The sequence below is a fragment of the Aquarana catesbeiana genome, linkage group LG01 (assembly GCF_042186555.1).
Source record: "Aquarana catesbeiana isolate 2022-GZ linkage group LG01, ASM4218655v1, whole genome shotgun sequence".
NCBI classification, from domain to species: domain Eukaryota; kingdom Metazoa; phylum Chordata; class Amphibia; order Anura; family Ranidae; genus Aquarana; species Aquarana catesbeiana.
This window is the reverse complement of record NC_133324.1, coordinates 470,111,154-470,132,210: the sequence shown is the minus strand read 5'-3', so window position 1 is coordinate 470,132,210 and position 21,057 is coordinate 470,111,154. Positions and strand designations below refer to the sequence as shown.

Sequence of the window (21,057 nt, the reverse complement as noted above, 5' to 3'; positions counted from 1 at the left end):
CCCCTGCTCTTCCGTCTCCCACACCTTGATACAGGAGTACTCCCTGTCAGACACTCCTTGCAATGGGTGGCTCTCCACTACTCACTCCAGCCCTCCCCCCTCCTCAATGCCGTCTTATCTCCAAGGCATGATCCCCACACCTCCAGACTCATATCTGGAGATATAATAAAATCTTTCCTCGAATATTACCAAGCATAAATATTTACATAAAAATAAATAATAAATCATGTGTATATTGGAACCACTGTCCCTGGAAAATCTCCAGAGGCTAGTACTCTATCAGTTGCTGTCAACGGTAACTGGTTGTCAACCGTCACGCTCAGCACTACATCACAGTCAACTCATATCAGCAGTTAACCATCTTCATGAGGGGTGGAAGGCTGAGCTTCCTCACTTCTTTTAATTTCTTGGGTGGTTAACCCTGTCCTGTTACGTAACCCTTAAATTGTCTCATGTTACAATTATAACAGCCCTCCGCCACTGATGAAGACTAACTGAAGACTAACTTCGTTGTAACGAAGTGCTGAGCCTGAAAGTTGAGAACCAGTTACCCCTGACAGCTGCTTATAGAGTGAGGGCCTCATTGACAGCTTATATTTGGCAGTCCTGATTGAGGTCAAGGAGAGATCAGTAACTTTTGCATTTTATTTGTGGAATATCAGACATCAGAGAACTCAACAAAACACAGGCTGTGACAGTCTGGATAAGCTTCTGCCTGAAGTCAGGTTTTGGGTTGTTTTGTTAAAAGTGAGGATCAGTATATTATGTTTATGAGTCTGAATGTATTAAGTGGGAGGTAGAAGCGCTTTCTAACATTTAGATTTTTTGTGCGATCCAGAGCACTGTTACAGAGACTTCGCCTCACTTCCTGTTTTGAGAGCATCATTTTACCAGGCAAGAAGTGAGGGAAAATCTGCAACAGAAGTTGAAGCATTCTCCTATTCTTAAAAAAAAAAAAAAAACACACATTTTTACTTCTGTCTGTGTTGCTTTTACTGAAAGGCACATCTAAAATACTCCCTGCTCATGCCTTCAGTAGAGACAGAATCTTTGCTTCCTCATCAGAGCCTCCATTGAAGGGAACAGTGAGCAGAACAATAGTGACTGCCAAATTTCACAGGCTAGCAATTAGAGGCCGCAGTGCCTTAGATCTCACTCTGCAGATATATACAGGGTATATGAGGGTGTAGACACAGGAGTGCCTAGGCACCGCCATACATCTGGAAGTAGAAAATAGTAAAAACCTTCGCGCCAATGGTGTCGATAGCAGATAATATATATGAATTACATATACTGGTGATACATCTAGTAAAAAAACATTCCCAACAATAAAGAAAATTTGTGGAAATATATAAACAATCAGTGTAAGCTGCTCCCCAATTTTTGAATAATCAAAAAAATAGATAATCAAAAAAAGGAATGTAAGGAAGATAGGGGGCGCTAGATACCATATTATTCAAGTGCTCTAAATAAATAAATAAATCTCCTGCATTACCAAAAAAATGGAAATGTAAGAAAACTAGGGGGCGCTAGATACCATACTATTCAAGTGCTTTAAATAAATAAATATCCTGCATTACCAAAAAAATTAAAAACATAATAATGACAAATCATAATTAGATTACACATTGGAGTGCCCACAATAGTGAAACAAATATATAGTGATTGATTGTCCACATAAAAAAGTGTTTTGAAGTGGTTGAAATGATATCTTTCAATAATATCCCAATCTTGTTGCTGTAAACGAAAGGTTTTCCATCACCAAAGGAAAATAAGAAAAAGGAAAACACCTCGAAGTAGTAGATATCTGCTTACCAGATACCAATGACTCCTTTAGTTAAAAAGAGAGTCACTAGCGCTTGTGCAGGGTTGTGTCTGCTCACATGGATGGCCGGACTGTGGTTGGTATTATAGGCATGGATCGTTCCCGTCAAGCTCATTCAAGATAGGATAAGGATACATAGGAAACAAAAACAGTCTCCATAGCGTAAAACCATTTATTAAAAAAGTAAACAAATTAAAAAGCCAAATGGCCGCTTACATTGGTGGGTGCCTACCCGGCACTGGGGCTGCTTGCATGTCAGGGTGACTTCACAGTCAGAAAAAGCCTTTCATGTCTCCTCCACGCTGGCGTGCGTTCCAGCTTACACAGGGGGGCAGCCAAAGGATCCGGATGTTGTTGGGTGATAGGACATGTGACCACGTACCGCTCCAGTACGTGGTCACATGTCCTATCACCCAACAACATCCGGATCCTTTGGCTGCCCCCCTGTGTAAGCTGGAACGCACGCCAGCGTGGAGGAGACATGAAAGGCTTTTTCTGACTGTGAAGTCACCCTGACATGCAAGTAGCCCCAGTGCCGGGTAGGCACCCACCAATGTAAGCGGCCATTTGGCTTTTTAATTTGTTTACTTTTTTAATAAATGGTTTTACGCTATGGAGACTGTTTTTGTTTCCTATGTATCCTTATCCTATCTTGAATGAGCTTGACGGGAACGATCCATGCCTATAATACCAACCACAGTCCGGCCATCCATGTGAGCAGACACAACCCTGCACAAGCGCTAGTGACTCTCTTTTTAACTAAAGGAGTCATTGGTATCTGGTAAGCAGATATCTACTACTTCGAGGTGTTTTCCTTTTTCTTATTTTCCTTTGGTGATGGAAAACCTTTCGTTTACAGCAACAAGATTGGGATATTATTGAAAGATATCATTTCAACCACTTCAAAACACTTTTTTATGTGGACAATCAATCACTATATATTTGTTTCACTATTGTGGGCACTCCAATGTGTAATCTAATTATGATTTGTCATTATTATGTTTTTCATTTTTTTGGTAATGCAGGATATTTATTTATTTAAAGCACTTGAATAGTATGGTATCTAGCGCCCCCTAGTTTTCTTACATTTCCATTTTTTTGGTAATGCAGGAGATTTATTTATTTATTTAGAGCACTTGAATAATATGGTATCTAGCGCCCCCTATCTTCCTTACATACATCTGGAAGACCTTCTATTCCTCAGGAGGAATTCAAGACGAAAAGTACATTTTTTAGGGCACTACTTAGGCACAATTTGATATTTTTGTGTAATCATAATGCAAGGTCCATCTTTAATACCTGATAATATGAAAGTAAAAAACATTTAGCCATACTGCTTTCAGGAAATTTCAAACTCTTGACCCATTACCTGATTACATAGTAACTTCAGATACGGTGATGGTTCTTCTTCATTCTGCGGGAATTGTGTTCAACAACCCTGATGGATCCTTCTGCAAATGCATCTCCTACCATATTGGTTGCATGACATTGGTAAGTACCTTCATCCTCCTTTGTCAAAGGCTTTATCTGAAGTTAAGCACTCATTTGTCAAAGTGTGCATATAGTATTGCCAAAGAGTCAGTTCGTAAAAAATATGGCTACTATTTTTTTTGGTTACATTTTATTTGAAAGGTTATTAATGTTTACAAGTTTAGTAATTGGTCCTTAATCTCACTATTTTATTACTTTGAGCTGAATTCTAGGTATGTTTTGTATTGCATAGTTATATTGGTCCAGCTTGGACCAATGTAAGTATGCATATTTCATGCCCATGGGACAACTGTGAACGCTTAGAATCACTGTAGTAGTTGCTTCCAGGTTCCTTGGTGGCATAACAACCACAGAGGACCACTCGCTCAGCAAGGCCACCATTCAGAGAACACCTTGCATTTTTCTCAATAAATGTAAAGTGTTCTCTGATTAGATGAGAAGGAGATCATGTCATCTGTACTCCACATCATCCAATCAGAGAATGCTTTGTAGTCAAAGAAAAAATGCAAGCTGTGGGGGAACATGGCAGCCATGCAAAGTGAGCAGCTTACTGTGGTAACAATGCAGCAGGGCAGCTGCTCCCAAAAGGAACCTGGAAGACCGCAGCAGCAACTACTACAGTGATTTTCTGCTCCCACTCCACTCCTGAGGGTATAAAATATGTACTGTATATTTACATTGTTCCAAGCAGGACCAATGTAACTCTGTAAAAAAACATACCCAGAGTCCAGTTTTACTGTAATAAATAATTATTCATTTCCACTCACCCAACAAATTAAATTCAAAATACCAACAACAATTTACAAAGCCATCCACAATTCTGCTCCCATCTACATCACTAGCCTAGTCTCAAAATACCAACCTAATCGATCTCTTCATTCCTCCCAAGATCTCCTGCTCTCTAGCTCCCTCATCACCTCCTCCCATGCTCGCCTTCAGGACTTTTTCCGAACATCTCCCATCCTATGGAGATCCTTACCCCAATCCGTCCAACTATCTGCTACTCTGCTTGCTTTTAGATGATCCCTGAAAATACTCCTCGTCAGAGAAGCCTATTCTGCCTCTACCTAACAACTGTGCTTTTATTTTCTCCATCAGCTCACCCCCCACAGCTATTACCTTTTGTATCCCTTGACCATCCCTTCTAGATTGTAAGCTCTAACGAGCAGGGCCCTCTGATTCCTCCTGTATTGAATTGTTATGTAACTGTACTGTCTGCCCTCATGTTGTAAAGCAATGCGCAAACTGTTGGCGCTTTAAAAATCCTGAAAAATAATAATAATAATAATAATAATAATAATACAGGGTCCTTCTACCACACTATTCACAGAGTTTTGATCTAAAATGAGATGGGCCAGCATTAACTTACTTTTGTGCCGTCTCTTTTAAACTGAGACTCTAAGCATAGCCAAAATGAATTCAAGACATTTAGCACAGAAGTAAAAAAACTAAATGAAAATATACTCTTTGTATTCTTTAGGGCCCCGCATACTACATAAATAAAATATGTATAATAAGCACTATATATATATTAACCACTTAAGGACTGGAAGATTTTCCCCCTTAATGACCAGGCCATTTTTTGCGATACGGCACTGCATCGCTTTAACTGACAATTGTGCGGTCGTGTGATGCTGTACCCAAACAAAATTGATGTCCTTTTTCCCCCACAAATAGAGCTTTCTTTTGGTGGTATTTGATCACCTTTGTGGTTTTTATTTTTTGTGCTATAAACAAAAAAAAAAAAAATATATATAATAATATTTTTTTACTTTTTGCTATAGTAAATATCCCCCCCAAAAAATGTAAAAAGAAAACTAATTTCTTCACCAGTTTTGGTCAATATGCATTATTCTACATATTTATTTTATTTTACCAAAAATATCGCAATAAGCGTATATTGATTGGTTTGCACAAAAGTTATCGTGTCTACAAAACAGGGGATAGCTTTATGGCGTTTTTATTTATTTTTTTTATTTTTTACTAGTAATGGTGGTGATCAGTGATTTTTAGCAGGACTGCAACATTGCGACGGAAAGATCAGACACCTAACTGACATTTGACACTTTTTTGGGAACCAGTGACATTACAGTGATCATTGCTAAAAATATGCACTGTTATTGTACTAATGACACTGGCAGGGAAGGGGTTAACATCAGGAGCGATCAAGGGATTAAATGTGTTCCCTCAGTGTGTTTACTAACTGTATGGGGAACTGTGTGACTGGGGAAACACACAGATCCATCTTCCTGCATAGCAGAAAGACAGGATCTGTGTGATCTCCCCTGTCAGAATGGAGATTTGCCTTGTTTACACAGGCAGATCCCTGTTCTGTCACAGCGTGGAACGATCGCGGGTGGCCGGCGGACATCGAGTCCACCCCACCCGCTGATTGGCTCCCCTGTTGGCCACTGTGTACAAGCCGACGTAAGTAGTTAAATACAGATCCTATAAGTACCCTAAATTATCTTAAAAAAAACTCTGCAATACAGAAAGCATCAACATACACATTCCAAAATGTATCTGGACCCACTAGAGGGAGAATACATTTCCTCAATTCAATCTGATGTCATTGGAAATGCAACCTCCCAAAAAGGTGGCTATTACAATCTCAGGATCCTTCCATCCAGCACCTTTTGCACTGCTTTTCCTCTCACTAACATATTCCTTTTCAATTCTCTATTATCTCTTCTCCAAATGTAGAGCTCATTTCAATGAAGTCCTGTTCCCTATAAAAGTGCCAGCCATTAAGTTTAGCCTAGTGAGCATTTTGCCTGTCAGTGGAGCATCGTAAACACTAGGTTTCATAAACACATGTAGCTTGTTAAAAAGTACAGATTCGTTTTTCAAATTACTATTTTTACTGCTGTGCATTTTTTTTATTCCACTATATTTCCCGTTATTGAAATTTTTAATAAAAATGTATTGAAAAGTAGTAAATCATCCAGTACTTCCAAAAGTTTATGTTTTGAACTCACCATTACCCAGCTGGAACTTTCATGACGAGAAGGCCCACCACGTACTTGAACAGCAACATTCACCCTGTCTCCAGGTAGGTCCTCAAATATTCGTACTCCTTTAGGAGACTCGGACACCTTCAAAAACACATGGAAATAGGTAAGCCTGATATTTCAATAATACCCGCCAGTCATATGTATTAACCGCTTGGCAACCCGCTGCACTACATTAATTATGGCAGGTTGGTTCGTACAGGCACAATCACGTACCTGTATTTCGGGGCTTTGTTCCAGGTCTTCTCGTGCATGTGCGTGCAGACTTGGAAGATGGTGCTGTCACTCGCTACAGCACAATCTGATCAGTGGGTCCTGGCCAATGATTTATGGCTGGGACCCGCTGATTGGCTCTGCAAATGCCAAAAGAAAGCCCTGTGTTGGTAAACAACACAGGGCCCTCTTCATACAGCAGTGATCTGCACAGCAGGGAGTAAAAACCGGCACATTGCTTAGTAAAACACCACACAGTGGAAAGATTGTTAGACCCACAATTAACCCCTTGATTGCCTTAGATGTTAACCCCTTCTCAGCACATGTGGTTAGTACAGTGATTGTGTATACTTTCAGCTCTGATCACTATATACTGTATTCGTTTCACTGGTGATGCCAATGTCAGTTAGTCAGTTCCTCCTCGCATCAGTTCTAGTCAGATTATCTGCTGCACTATCACAGTCCCACTATAAGTTGCTGATCACCACCATTAGTAGTATTTAAAAAATAAAAAATTCAGTATCTATACCACAGTTTGTAGAACCTATAACTTTCCAATCAATAATGCATCTGTGCATTGCGATGTGCTGTAACAGAGTTTTCAACTTTGGCCTAAAAGTAAAGGTTTTCAAACCCATGAACCACTGTAATGGCTGCATGGACACTGCCAGCTCATCATCCATGGAGGTAGGTACAGTGGGGACAAGGAGGTAGGCGTTAGTTCACCTTTTTATTTTTTCTGAAAAGGTAAATTAACCCTTTAACCACGTCAGCCCCGGAAGATTTGCCTGCTTAATGACTAGGCCATTTTTTGCTATACGGCACTGCGTCGCTTTAACTGACAATTCCGCGGTCGTGCGATGCTGTACCCAAACAAAATTGATGTCCCACAAATAGAGCATTTTTGGTGGTATTTGATTACCTCTGCAGTTTTTATTTTTTGCGCTATAAACAGAATGAGCGACAATTTTGAAAAAAAAAAAAAAACACGATATTTTGTACTTTTAGCTATAATAAATATCCCCAATTTTTTTTAAAAAAAGCTCATTTTTCCTCAGTTCAGGCCAATGTGTATTTTTCTACATATTTTTGGTAATAAAAAACAAAAAAAATAAAAAAATTGATTGGTTTACACAAATGTTATAGCGTCTACAAACTACGGGAAAGAATTATGGCATTTTTATTATTATTTTATTACTGCAATTTTTATTGGGACTGCAACATTATGGCGGACAGAGCGGACACTTTTGACACATTTGTGGGACCACTGACATTTATACAGCGATCAGTGCTATAAAAATGCACTGATTACTGTGTAAATGTCACTGGCAGAGAAGGGGTTGACACTAGGGGGCGATCAAGGGGTTAAATGTGTTTCCTCGTGTTCTCATGATCGTGTCTAGCTAGTAGGAACACACAATCTGTCTCTTCTCCTCTCCTCACAGAACAGGGATTTAAGTGTTCACACACACACACAAACACACACACACGTCCCTGTTCTGGTGGCTCTCGTGCCCGCGATCGCGCTGGCCGGCGGTCATCACGACCACCGGCCACACGCATTGATTCCCCCGCCCTGCCTGCTATCCCTGCTTAAAGGGCCAACATACAGCTATGACGGCTCGCGGGAACACGCTGACCTGCCGCTGTATAATGACGGCGGCTGGTCGGCAAGCAGTTAATGAAATGGTGCTTTTATACATAAATAGAAAGCCATGTTTAAAAATTCTAAAATATACAGTATGTCTAAATGTATTACATACTAAAAATAAACAGATGCTGTTAAAGCGATTGTAAAGTCTCTTTAAAAAAAAAAAAATTATATATATATATATATATATATATATATATATATATATATATATATATATATATATATATAAAACATGTTATACTTACCTCCTCTGTGCAAATAGATTTGCACAGAGCAGCCAAGATACTCCTCTTCGAGGTTCCCTCTTCGCTGCTTCGCTGCTCCTGGCCTCTCCCTCCTGTTAAGTGCCCCCACAGTAGGGATGAGCCCACGGTTCGAGTCGATCGTAAGTTTGACTCGAACATCGGGTGTCTGTTTGTTCTAAAACGAACCGAACATATGGGGCGTTCGTGGAAAATTTGAGCTCCACAGAATGCCCCATAATGCACTGCTAGATCGCAGTGCATTGCTGTATGATTGGCCAAAGCATGCACCTGACTTGCATGCTTTGGCCAATCATAGCGCACTCTACTATGAGAGCCATGATTGGCCAATGGCAGGGTGCCTTTGGCCAATCACGGCTCAGGGGGACTAAGTCCACGCCCCACACTATATGAGGCTGCTTACACGGTGATCGTGTGTAGTGTTGTTGGCGTGGACAGAGAGATAGCTTGATTTAGATTAAGCAGGTAGGTTATTCAGTTAGTGGCAGTGTATTTAATATATATATATATATATATATATATATATATATATATATATACACACACACACACACACACACACACACACACACACATACACTCTGCTTCCAGTGTAGCCTATATATACAGATTGCATTCTGTGGTGTACAGTTGCTAATACAGTGCAGGCAATGTATACAGTATCTAATACAGTGTGTACAGTTTCTACTACACTTCTGGTGGTGTACACAGTATACAATACAGTGCAGCCGTTGTGCAGTTGCTAATACCGTGCAGGCGGTGTACACAGTATCTAATACAGTGTAGTGTGGTGTTGCAAAACAAAAAATACATCATGTCCGGAAGGCCACCAAGGAGAGGCAGATGCTCACAGGCCACTAAAAGAGGGCAAGCAGCCTCTGTGTCTACAGTCAACAGTGGTGGTCGTGGACATGGTGCATCCTCTGCAGGTGGCCGTGGAACACGCTTGTCCTTATTTTGCTGCTTCTGGCTGTGTTATTGAGCCACAACATACAGAAGAGTTGGTGGAGTGGATAACAAAGCCGTCCTCATCCTCTGTCACCCAGGCTCAGAGTAGTTTGCCTTCCAACGCAGCTGCCAAAGCGGCCTATTCCATCGGCTTCTTGTCCACAGTCACTCCTGTTCCTGTGCCCAACAAGAGTATCTGTGAAGGGTTACAGTGTTGTGGCACCACCACCACCATCACCCAAGGCCCAATTTTTCTGCCCCCGTTTAACAGGGGCATGTAATTACAGTTCTTGATATAATATTTCACAGCAGGGCCCGTTCCTGCGCCCACCAAGAGTAACTGTGAGGGCTTACAGTGTTCTGGTACCACCAACACCTAAGGCCCAATTTTCTGAAGAGTATATAGAGCAGGTCGTATAGTATATATACTGCAGTTCAGAGTATATAGTGCCTGGGGGACCCCCACGCCATTTTTTTTTAAATGTGGGTGCGGGGTTCCCCTTAATATACCCATACCAGACCTGAAGGGCCTGGTATGGATTTTTTTTTTTTGGGGGGGGACATCCACTCTATTTTTTATTGGTATTTTTATCTATATTGCCGGGATCCGACAATACATTACAACCACAAGCAGCCTTAAATGAAATTTTTTCCTTTAGAAATGTCATTTTGCTGTGGCACTGTTATAAACATGGGAAAGATGCGCTACTTTACAGGCATAATAAGAACACCCCCCAGGCATGATATTTAAAAGGAACATTTTTATTGTTTCACTGTAAGCATTATTAATATCACTGCTCCCGAAAAAACGACCATTTTTAAAACTTTTTTTGCATTGATTCATGTCCCCTGGGGCAGGACCCGGATCCACAAACACTTTTTTATGGCAATAACTTGCATATAAGCCTTTAAAATTAGCACTTTTGATTTTTCACGTTCGTGTCCCATAGATTTTAATTGGGGTTTAAACAAATTTTTTGCCTGTTCACATGTTCTGCTGCAAACCGACCAGGGGGGGCGTTCGGCTCATCCCTATCCCACAGCAAGCAGCTTGCTATGAGGGCACCAAAGCCGAGCTGCAGCTCCGTGTGTCCATTCAGACACAGAGCTGCGGCTCAGCCATGACCCTCTCTTTCCTGATTGGCTAACTGACTTTGAATGACAGCAGCGAGAGCCAATGGTGCCACTGCTGTGTCTCAGCCAATTAGGAGGGAGAATCCTGGACGGCCGAGGGACTCGTGGACATCGCTGGATCGAGATGAGGCTCAGGTAAGTATTAGGGGGTGCTGCTGCATACAGAAGGTTTTTTATCTTAATGTATAAAATGCATTAAGATGAAAAACCTTCTGCCTTTACAACCTCTTTAAACAAATGTAAAGTACAAGTTCTTGTTTATGCTAAGGTGATACTAAAGTCTTTTTGTGTTAAAAATAACAAACACGTTATACTTACCTGCTCTGTACTAGGGATGAGCCGAACACCCCTCGGTTCTGTTCGCACCAGAACCTGCGAACGGACCGAAAATTTGCACGAACTTTAGAACCCCATTGACGTCTATGGAACTCGAACGTTCAAAATCAAAAGTGCTCATTTTAAAGGCTAATTTGCATGGTATTGTCCTAAAAAGGGTTTGGGGACATGAATCAATGCAAAAAAAAGTTTTAAAAATGGCCGTTTTTTCAGAAGCAGTGATTTTAATGATGCTTAAAGTAAAAAAAAGTGAAATATTCCTTTAAATATCGTACCTGGGGGGTGTCTATAGTATGCCTGTAAAGTGGCGTGTGTTTCCCGTGCTTAGAACAGTCCCTGCACAAAATGTCATTTTTAAAGGAAAAAAAGTCATTTAAAAAAATGTAATGTAATGTCGGGTCCTGGCAATATGGATGAAAATCAGTGAGACAAATGGCATGGGTACTCCCAAGTCCATTACCAGGCCCTTTGGGTCTTGTATGGATATTAAGGGGAACCCCGCACCCAAATTAAAAAAGGAAAGGTGTGGGGCCCCCAGGCCCTATATACTCTGAACAGCAGTATACAGGCAGTGCAAACAAGACAGGGACTGTAGGTTTGTTGTTAAGTAGAATCTGTTTGTAATTTTGAACTGGTACATTTTTAATGTGTTTAGCTCCAGCCAAAAAATCTATTTTAAGCTTTTTGGAAAACCTAGGGAAGGGCTATCACCCCTGTGACATTTGTTTTGCTGTCTGTGCTCCTCTTCAGAAGATTTCACCTCACTTTTTGTCCCAATGACAAATGTTTTTTGAAAATTTGGGGTTTTTTGTGAAATAAGGATTGGTGATAAAGCATCAGTGGAAACGAGAAAAGTTTTTCCCATATTAACTCATACAGGAGAGAATTTCCCTTCCTAGGGGTAGATTTCATCTCACTTTCTGTTGTCTCCTTCCGTTTGCAAGTAGGAGTCGTTTGTAAGTTGGATGTTTGAAAGTAGGGGCCTGCCCTATATACTCAGCAGAAATTTGGGCCTTAGGTGTTGTTGTGGCCACAACACTGTAAGCACTCACAGGGCCCTGCTGTGAAATATTAGATCAAGAATTGTAATTACATGCCCCTGTTGATCAGGGGCAGAAAAATTGGGCGTTTGGTGGTGGTGGTGGTGCTGGTGCTACAACACTGTAAGTCCTCACAGATACTCTTGGTGGGCGCAGAAACGGGCCCTGCTGTGAAATATTAGATCAAGAATTCTAATTACATGTCCCTGTTGAACAGGGGCTGAAAAATTGGGCCTTAGGCACTGGTGCTGGTGCCACAACACTGCAACCCCTCACAGATACTCTAGTTGGAGCGCAGGAACTAGCCCTGCTGCAAAGAATTGCATCAAAAATTGTAATTACATGCCCCTGTTAAACAGGGACTGAAAAATTGGGCCTTAGGCACTGGTGCTGGTGCCACAACACTGCAACCCCTCACAGATACTCTAGTTGGAGCGCAGGAACTAGCCCTGCTGCAAAGAATTGCATCAAAAATTGTAATTACACTCCCCTGTTAAACAGGGGCTGAAAAATTGGGCCTTAGGCACTGGTGCTGGTGCCACAACACTGTAAACCCTCACAGATACTCTAGTTGGAGGGCAGGAACAAGCCCTGCTGCAAAGAATTGCATAAAAATTGTAATTACACGCCCCTGTTCAACAGGGGCTGAAAAATTGGGCCTTAGGCACTGGTGGCGGGACTGGTGGCGCCCAGAACCAAAAATGTTCTTACAAGCTATCATCATGATCATTGAGGAGGAAGAGGATAATTACTCAGTATAACAGGATAGTCACTCAGCATCAGCATAGGCAGTCTTTGAAGGGATCTGACATTTCAAAAAAATTAATTCGGTTACATCAGCATCAGGTGCTTGGTAGCTGGTGGTGATCCAAGACTGATTTATTTTTATAAAGGTCAGTCGACCGACCGAGTCGGTGGACAGACGCACCCTGTGATCGGTTACAAAGCCTCCAGCAGCACTGAATGTGCGTTCCGAAAGAACGCTGGATGCAGGACTGGCCAGTAGCTCAATTGCATACTGTGCAAGCTCTGGCCAGTGATCCATCCTCAAGACCCAATGAGATAGGCGCATATTAGCTCTATGCTCGTGAGTGTCTAATAGTGCGCTCAAATTCAGTCTTTGCAACTGTAACAGAGCAATAAAAAGATGACCTAATATGACAGTTGTACCATTATGTGCTGATAGTGTGTATGGTCAAAAAGATCGTAGTATAAGTACACAATAAATAATAATAAATATAACGTGCACATGATTAGTGCTTAAACATCACAATAGCAAACATAAATATATGGGTGAATATAACGTGGATAAAAATAGCAGTTGGCTCAGACTAACACCAGTCGCCAACTAGCTTAAATCAATATAAATGAACACATTCAAAAGTGCATATATAACCAAAGTGCATCCAGTGTAAGTTAAACGTGGCTAAGTGCCTAAAAAGTTCATAAATATGCATGCAAATCTGCGTGCAAGATATTATCAGGTGCAGTGCTCCTTGCGGTAAAAAACAATCAATCAAAGTCCATAAAACGTGTAATGACTTCCGTGCTAAACATGGGTGACAGTAGTGGTCAGTCTTCATGCAACAGTGTGCACATTGGTGGGCAGTGGCCCCTTACCTGAAGGTAATGGGGTAATCGCGTTTAGCCACTCAGAGGCATGGCAGCCTTTGTAGAGACCATGGGTATAATCTGTAATGGAGGGTGGTGGAAATATGGTCCTATCCTGATCGCTTCTCTTGTAGGGGCGTCTGGTCCTTTCAAGTAGTGTCCCGGGGTCACCCAGATAAATTAAGAAAGGAAGCCCACAATAGTGTAGTATTGTATGGAAGCGTATCACTTTTATTATAACATAAAATACAGTACTCACATAAACCGTTAAAAAACGGATGGAGATCCGACGAGCGGCGAGCTCGTAATGCCAATAACTGTCAGAGAGTGCCTGTCCCGTCCCTACGCGTGACGTCACGATCACGTGACTTCTTCAGGGGATACAGGGAGGCACTCTAGAAGTCTTTAAATAGCGCCCCATAGACTATAATGAGCGGCCATTTTCCCAGAGCCGCCAGGAAGTATTCCGGCGGCCATTTTGCCTGAGACTAGTGGGCGCAGCTAGGATGGTAGTCGGCCAGTCACAGTAACAGGGGCGGGCGCCTCGCAGTAGCAGCCCCGCCTCATCTAGCCAGCCCACATCAACATACTTTGTGACTGTCAGCAGAGGGGGAAATAGGCATAGAGTACCGGCCAGCCAAGTGATCGATCGTCTGTGTATGGCGGTGGATATCTCCTCAGCCTACACAGGTCGATAATCAGGCAGAGGACATGGAGCTTCAAACATGTTACACAATTAAGACATGTTAAAAGCAGGTGAAGATAAAAATTACAATAAATGGCTATAAAGTACATTAAATGGCTATGTAATCTCTCCATAAAAAATAATTAATATATAAAAAACGTATATTTAATTAAAAATTAAAAAATTACAAAATTAAAAACCATTAAGATAAGCAAAGTAAAAGCGATGACATGGAGAATTTGAAAGAATTGTATATAAGATATATACAAATCCGCACGGTCTGGGACAGGCATCTAGACACACTAGAACAATATACAATAGACAATAAAATAGATCCAAGCTAACCTATACAGAGTCAAATCATACATAAGTGCTAATACCAGGTAAAAATATATACGACTAATGATATTGTGTGGACGTATGTGGCGAAGAGAGGTAATTCATACATAAGTATACCTACGGGTCTAAAAAGAGCGGTGGGTGTATATAGCAAACGCTCATCTCTTTAGTAGTGGTAGGATACCCTACATTGTGTAAACTCCGTCATATGCCTACATATCAGCACTATATGGGGATGCTGGTGGCATGTGTAGATAGGATATACAAAGTGTATACAAGACTCTTCAACGTGGACAGATTAAAAATAATAATTTAAAGATTAAAAATTAGAAGTTACTCAGGAAACAATTTAAATCAAATTCTATGTTGAGGCCTCTTGGCGAGAAGGTGTCCATGGTGAAAATCCACCTGGATTCCATTTGGCTCAAAGTCCTAACCTTGTGTCCCCCCCGCCAGTGCCTCACATAGGGTTCAATGCCCCAAAATTTAAGCTGGGAAGGATCTTTGTTGTGGTGAATTAGGAAATGTTTTGATACGCTATGCTTATCGTATCCGTTGATAATATTTTTTACATGCTCCTTGATGCAGACTTTGAGCGGTCTCTTAGTGCGACCTATGTATTGCAGACCGCAGCTACATTGTAAGGCATATACGGCCCCTTCTGTATTACAACAGACAAAGTTGCGAACTTCATAGATGTCCCCCGTCGATGTAGATGAAAAGTGGAACACTTTCTCATTGGGGCATCTTGTTCTTAGGTATGCGTAGCATCTTTTACAAGGGAAAAATCCTTTCCCAGAAAAAAACGTAAAAGGTTTCCTTGGAGGCTCTATCACAGTTTTCACCAGTTTATCTCGAATTGATGGTGCCCTTTTGTAGATAAATCTCGGGTTTTTTGGCAGTCTTTCTTTCAGCTGTGGATCTGTTATTAGAATATGCCAGTGACGTCTAATTATTTTTTCTATTTTCCTGTATTGTGCGTTGTAGTTGAGGATAAGCGCTGGTCCTTCCATCGAACGTTTCTGTGGGGTTTTGTCTTTGATCAATGTGTTGCGATCCAATACTGCGACCTCTGCGGTTTTCTTCTTTAATAGTGTTTGGTCATATCCTTTAGCAGTGAACCTTGCTTCAATCTTCTCTGCCTGTTCATAGAAGACTTGAAGTTTCGTGCAATTTCTTCTCAGCCGCATCAACTGGCCCTTTGGGATATTGTAAAGCCAATTCCTATGGTGGCAGCTTTCTAATGGGAGGTAGCTGTTACGGTCAACATTTTTAAAGTGCGTTTGTGTGTAGAATCTTGAATCTTCCTGTAAGACATCCAGATCCAAGAACGTAACCTTTTCCTCGCTTATATCCCATGTTAGTCGAATGTTTACATCGTTCGAATTAAGTTTATCCAAAAAATTGTGTAACTGGTGTGCATCGCCTTCCCATACTATAAAAATATCGTCTATGTATCGTTTATAGATTAAAAGTTCTTCTGGTCGATTATTAAAAACAGCTTCTTCTTCCCACTTTGCCATAAAAAGCCTGATAATATCTTGCACGCAGATTTGCATGCATATTTATGAACTTTTTAGGCACTTAGCCACGTTTAACTTGCACTGGATGCACTTTGGTTATATATTCACTTTTGAATGTGTTCATTTATATTGATTTAAGCTAGTTGGCGACTGGTGTTAGTCTGAGCCAACTGCTATTTTTATCCATGTTATATTCACCCATATATTTATGTTTGCTATTGTGATGTTTAAGCACTAATCACTGTGCACGTTATATTTATTATTATTTATTGTGTACTTATACTACGATCTTTTTGACCATACACACTATCAGCACATAATGGTACAACTGTTATATTAGGTCATCTTTTTATTGCTCTGTTACAGTTGCAAAGACTGAATTTGAGCGCACTATTAGACACTCACGAGCATAGAGCTAATATGCGCCTATCTCATTGGGATTAGCGCAGCATCACACTTTATTCCATTTTTGTTGTAACTGGGGACAGGCTGTACCCCATTCGGTGTATGCTGCTTTTCCTTGTTTTATTGAGATTGGGTTTCCCTCCTCCTCTCTCCCTAACCCCGTTCACGATAGCGCAGGAATACCCCATAATTATTTTGCATCCTCAAGACCCAGTAACCTAGAGGATTTTCGGTGGGAAAGGTGTCCAAGTCAGATCTTGCCCCTAGGTATTCCTGCACCATGTAAAACAGACGCTGGCGATGGTTGCTGGAACCGATCATACCTTGGGGCTGCGGACTAAAAAAATTGTCTGAACGCATCGGTCAGACGCCCACCTTCTCCACCGCTCCTTCTTTGACTGACCGAAGCCTCAGCAACACGTTGTCCAGAAACAGGAGTTTGTAACCTCCCAGTCTCTGGGAACGCGCTGCACAGACCTTTCTGCAAGGCCTCCTGAAGATATTTCATTCTCTGCTCCCTCTGCGACGGCAAGATAAGGTCCGCAACCTTACCCTTGTAACATGGATCAAGGAGGGTTGCCAGCCAGTATTGTTCCTTCTGGTTGATACCACGAATACGAGGATCCTTCCGCAGGCTTTGAAGGATCAGGGAGGCCATGCAGCATAGATTTGCTGAGGAATTCGGTCCGGAGTCCTCTGGGTCACTAAAGATGACATGATCTGCAGCCACCTCCTCCCAGCCACGTACAAGTCCATGTGTTTCTTGGGACTGTAAACGATCCCTTAAAGACTGCTGCTGATGCTGAGTGCCAGGCTCCACCTCCATACTGACACAATCCTCCTCCTCCTCCTCGTCCTCTTCCTGTGTGATCGGCGGGCATGCAGGAACACTGTCTGGATAAAGGGGGCCTTGAGAGCTAAGGAAGCCCTCCTCTTCCTGCCTCTGTTCTGCCTCATGTGCCCTGTTCATTATTCCACGCAGTGTGTGCTGCAACAAGTGGACAAGGGGGACAGTGTCACTGATGCATGCACTGTCACTGCTCACCATCCTCGTGGCCTCCTCAAATGGTGACAGGACAGTGCATGCATCCCTGATCATGGCCCACTGGCGTGGGGAAAAAGAACCAAGCTCCCCTGACCCTGTCCTGGTGCCATAGTCGCACAGGTACTCATTGATGGCCCTCTGCTGCGTGTGCAGCCGCTGTAGCATGGCCAACGTTGAGTTCCACCTGGTGGGCATGTCACAGATTAGGCGGTTCTTGGGTAGGTTAAATTCCTTTTGGAGGTCTGCAAGCCAAGCACTGGCATTATATGACCGGCAGAAATGCACACAGACTTTCCTGGCCTGCCTCAGGACATCCTGTAAGCCCGGGTACCTGCCCAAGAACCGCTGAACCACCAAGTTAAGGATGTGAGCCAAACAGGGCACATGGGTCATTTGTCCCTGTCGGAGGGCGGAGAGGAGGTTGGTGCCATTGTCGCAAACCACCATTCCTGCCTTAATTTGGCATGGCGTCAACCACCTCTGCACCTGCCCCTGCAGAGCTGACAGAACCTCTGCCCCAGTGTGGCTCCTGTCCCGCAAGCACACCAGCTCAAGCACCACATGGCATCTTTTGGCCTGCATACTTGAGTAGCCCTTTGAACGCCTACGGAGCACTGCTGGTATCGAGGACAAAGCACAGGAAGAGGCCATGGAGGAATAAGAAGAGGAGGGGGTGGAGGAGAGAGGTGTGTCAGAATCATTAGTAGTGGCATTTTGGAGGTGTAGTGGCGGAACAACCTCTAACACTACTGCACCTTGTCCTGCATCCTTCCCAGCTGCCAGCAGAGTCACCCAATGCGCCGTGAAACTTAGGTAACGTCCCTGTCCATGCTTGCTGGACCATGAGTCAGCGGTAATATGCACCTTACCGCTGACCGCCCTGTCCAGGGAGGCATGGACATTGCCTTCCACATGCCGGTAGAGAGCCAGAATCGCCTTCCGTGAGAAAAAGTGGCGTTTGGGTACCTGCCATTGAGGAACCGCACAGTCCACAAACTCACGGAAGGGAGAAGAGTCTACCAACTGAAAAGGTAGCAGTTGAAGTGCTAGCAATTTTGCCAAGCTAGCATTCAACCGCTGGGCATGTGGATGGCTGGGAGCGAACTTCTTTCAGCGGTGCAGCAGCTGGGGCAGGGAAATTTGCCTGGTACAATCTGACGTTGGTGTACCGAAAGTAGAATGCCCACAAGTACTTGGCTGTGACACACCTAATTCTACACCTCCATTCCTCTCAGTGCAGGTCTCAGAGAGGACTGAAGGTATAGTGGGGTTGGAGATCTCAGCTGATGAGGAGCGAGGAGAGGTCCTTTTTGTTCTTTGGTGTGGGTCTTTTAGATACGCTTGCCAAAGAACTGCATGGCAGGTCAACATATGTCTGGTCAAGCATGTGGTGCCCAAGCGGGAGATGTTTTGGCCACGTGAGATACGCTTGAGACATATCTTGCAAATAGCAGCGGTGCGATCTGATGCACTCGTCTCAAAAAAGGCCCACACCAAAGAACTTTTGGAATAACGCGCAGAGACAGCAGCGCCCTGCACATGCGGAGCTTTTTGGTGTGATGCAGTCAGTGTGTTGCCCTTAGGCTGGCCCCTGGAGGGTATCCTGCCTCGTTGGTGATGTGCCTCCTCCCTCCTCCTCCTCTCAGGCAACAACGTTGAGTCAGTGACCTCATCATCCCCTCCCTTCTCATCACTGGAGCAAACCTGGCAGTATGCTGCAGCAAGGGGAGCATGACTGCCAGATTGCTGTCCTTCTGTCCGTGCTCACGTTACTGCCTACATCTAGCTCAGTATCATCATCAGAGCCTTCTAAACGCTGGGCATCCTCCTGGAGCATGTACCCAACACTGTGGTCAAACAGTTCGAGGGACTCCTCAGGAGGACATGGTGGGGCTAGGGAAGGAGTCACTGATGCCATTGAGCCGAGGGAAGAGGCCGTGTTGGCAGCTGCTTTGCCAGACAAAGTACCCTGAGCATGGGTGAGAGAGGATGAGGACAGCTTGGTCATCCACTCGACCAAGTCTTCCGCATGTTGCGGCTCAACATGGCCAGCTGCCGAAAAAAGGCCAAGCGTGTCCCATGGCCACGTGCTGATGAGGATGCACCGTCTCCATGACCAGCACTGTTGCCTCTAGACACAGAGCCTGCTTGCCCTCTTTTATTTGCTTGTGACTGTCTGCCTCTCCTTGTTGGCCTTCCAGACATACTAATGGCCTGCAGTGAGATGTAGCTGCACTACGCTGGGATATATATATATATATATATATATATATATATATATATATACTCTGATACTGCAGCTAGCAAAACCAACTGCCTGCCTGTAGTATGAGAACACCACCAATCTTCTACAGGTAGCTTTAGCTGAACACTGTGCAGAGGTCGCACTACACTAACTTATAGCTTTAGCTGAACACTGTGCAGAGGACGCACTACACCAACGTTAAAATAATGTAGCTGCCTGCGGTAGTGATAGGATCAGGAAAACACCACCAACCTTCTACAGGTAGCTTTAGCTGAACACTGTGAAGAGGACGCACTACACTAACGTTAAAATAATGTAGCTGCCTGCAGTAGTGATAGGATCAGGAAAACACCACCAACATTCTACAGGTAGCTTTATCTGAACACTGTGCAGAGGACGCACTACACTAACGTGTAAATAATGAAGCTGCCTGCGGTAGTGATAGGATCAGGAAAACACCACCAACCTTCTACAGATAGCTTTAGCTGAACACTGTGCAGAGGTCGCACTACACTAACGTGTAAATAATGTAGCTGCCTGCGGTAGTGATAGGATCAGGAAAACACCACCAACCTTCTACAGGTAGCTTTAGCTGAACACTGTGCAGAGGTTGCACTTCACTAACGTGTAAATAATGTAGCTGCCTGCGGTAGTGATAGGATCAGGAAAACACCACCAACCTTCTACAGATATCTTTAGCTGAACACTGTGCAGAGGACACACTACACTAACGTGTAAATAATGTAGCTGCCTGCGGTAGTGATAGGATCAGGAAAACACCACCAACCTTCTACAGGTAGTTTTAGCTGAACATTGCGCAGAGTTCACACTACACTAACTTGTAGCTTTAGCTGAACACTGTTCAGAGGACGCACTACACTAACTTGTAGCTTTAGCTGAACACTGTGCAGAGGTCGCACTACACTAACTTGTAGATTTAGCTGAACACTGTTCAGAGGACGCACTACACTAACTTGTAGCTTTAGCTGAACACTGTTCAGAGGACGCACTACACTAACTTGTAACTTTAGCTGAACACTGTGCACTACACTAACTTGTAGCTTTAGCTGAACACTGTTCAGAGGACGCACTACACTAATTTGTAGCTTTAGCTGGACACTGTGAGGAGGATGCACTACACTAACTTGTAACTTTAGCTGAACACTGTGCACTACACTAACTTGTAGCTTTAGCTGAACACTGTTCAGAGGACGCACTACACTAACTTGTGGCTTTAGCTGAACACTGTGCAGAGGTCGCACTACACTAACTTGTAGCTTTAGCTGAAC

The 21,057-nt window shown here is 43.0% G+C and overlaps 1 protein-coding gene across 2 annotated transcripts in view; it reads right to left on the bottom strand.

Annotated features, from left to right (window-relative positions):
• The window catches only part of IGFBPL1 (insulin like growth factor binding protein like 1), a 135,426-nt gene that overhangs the window by 1,598 nt on the left and 112,771 nt on the right, over positions 1–21,057 (bottom strand). For both annotated transcript variants that reach the window (XM_073591232.1, XM_073591233.1), the window contains exons 3-4: positions 6,295–6,411; positions 3,195–3,352 (exon numbers count right to left, since the gene is read on the bottom strand). In XM_073591232.1, the coding sequence (XP_073447333.1) occupies positions 3,212–3,352; positions 6,295–6,411 (258 nt within the window). In that variant the 3' untranslated portion in view covers positions 3,195–3,211. The remainder of the gene's footprint in view (positions 1–3,194; positions 3,353–6,294; positions 6,412–21,057) is intronic.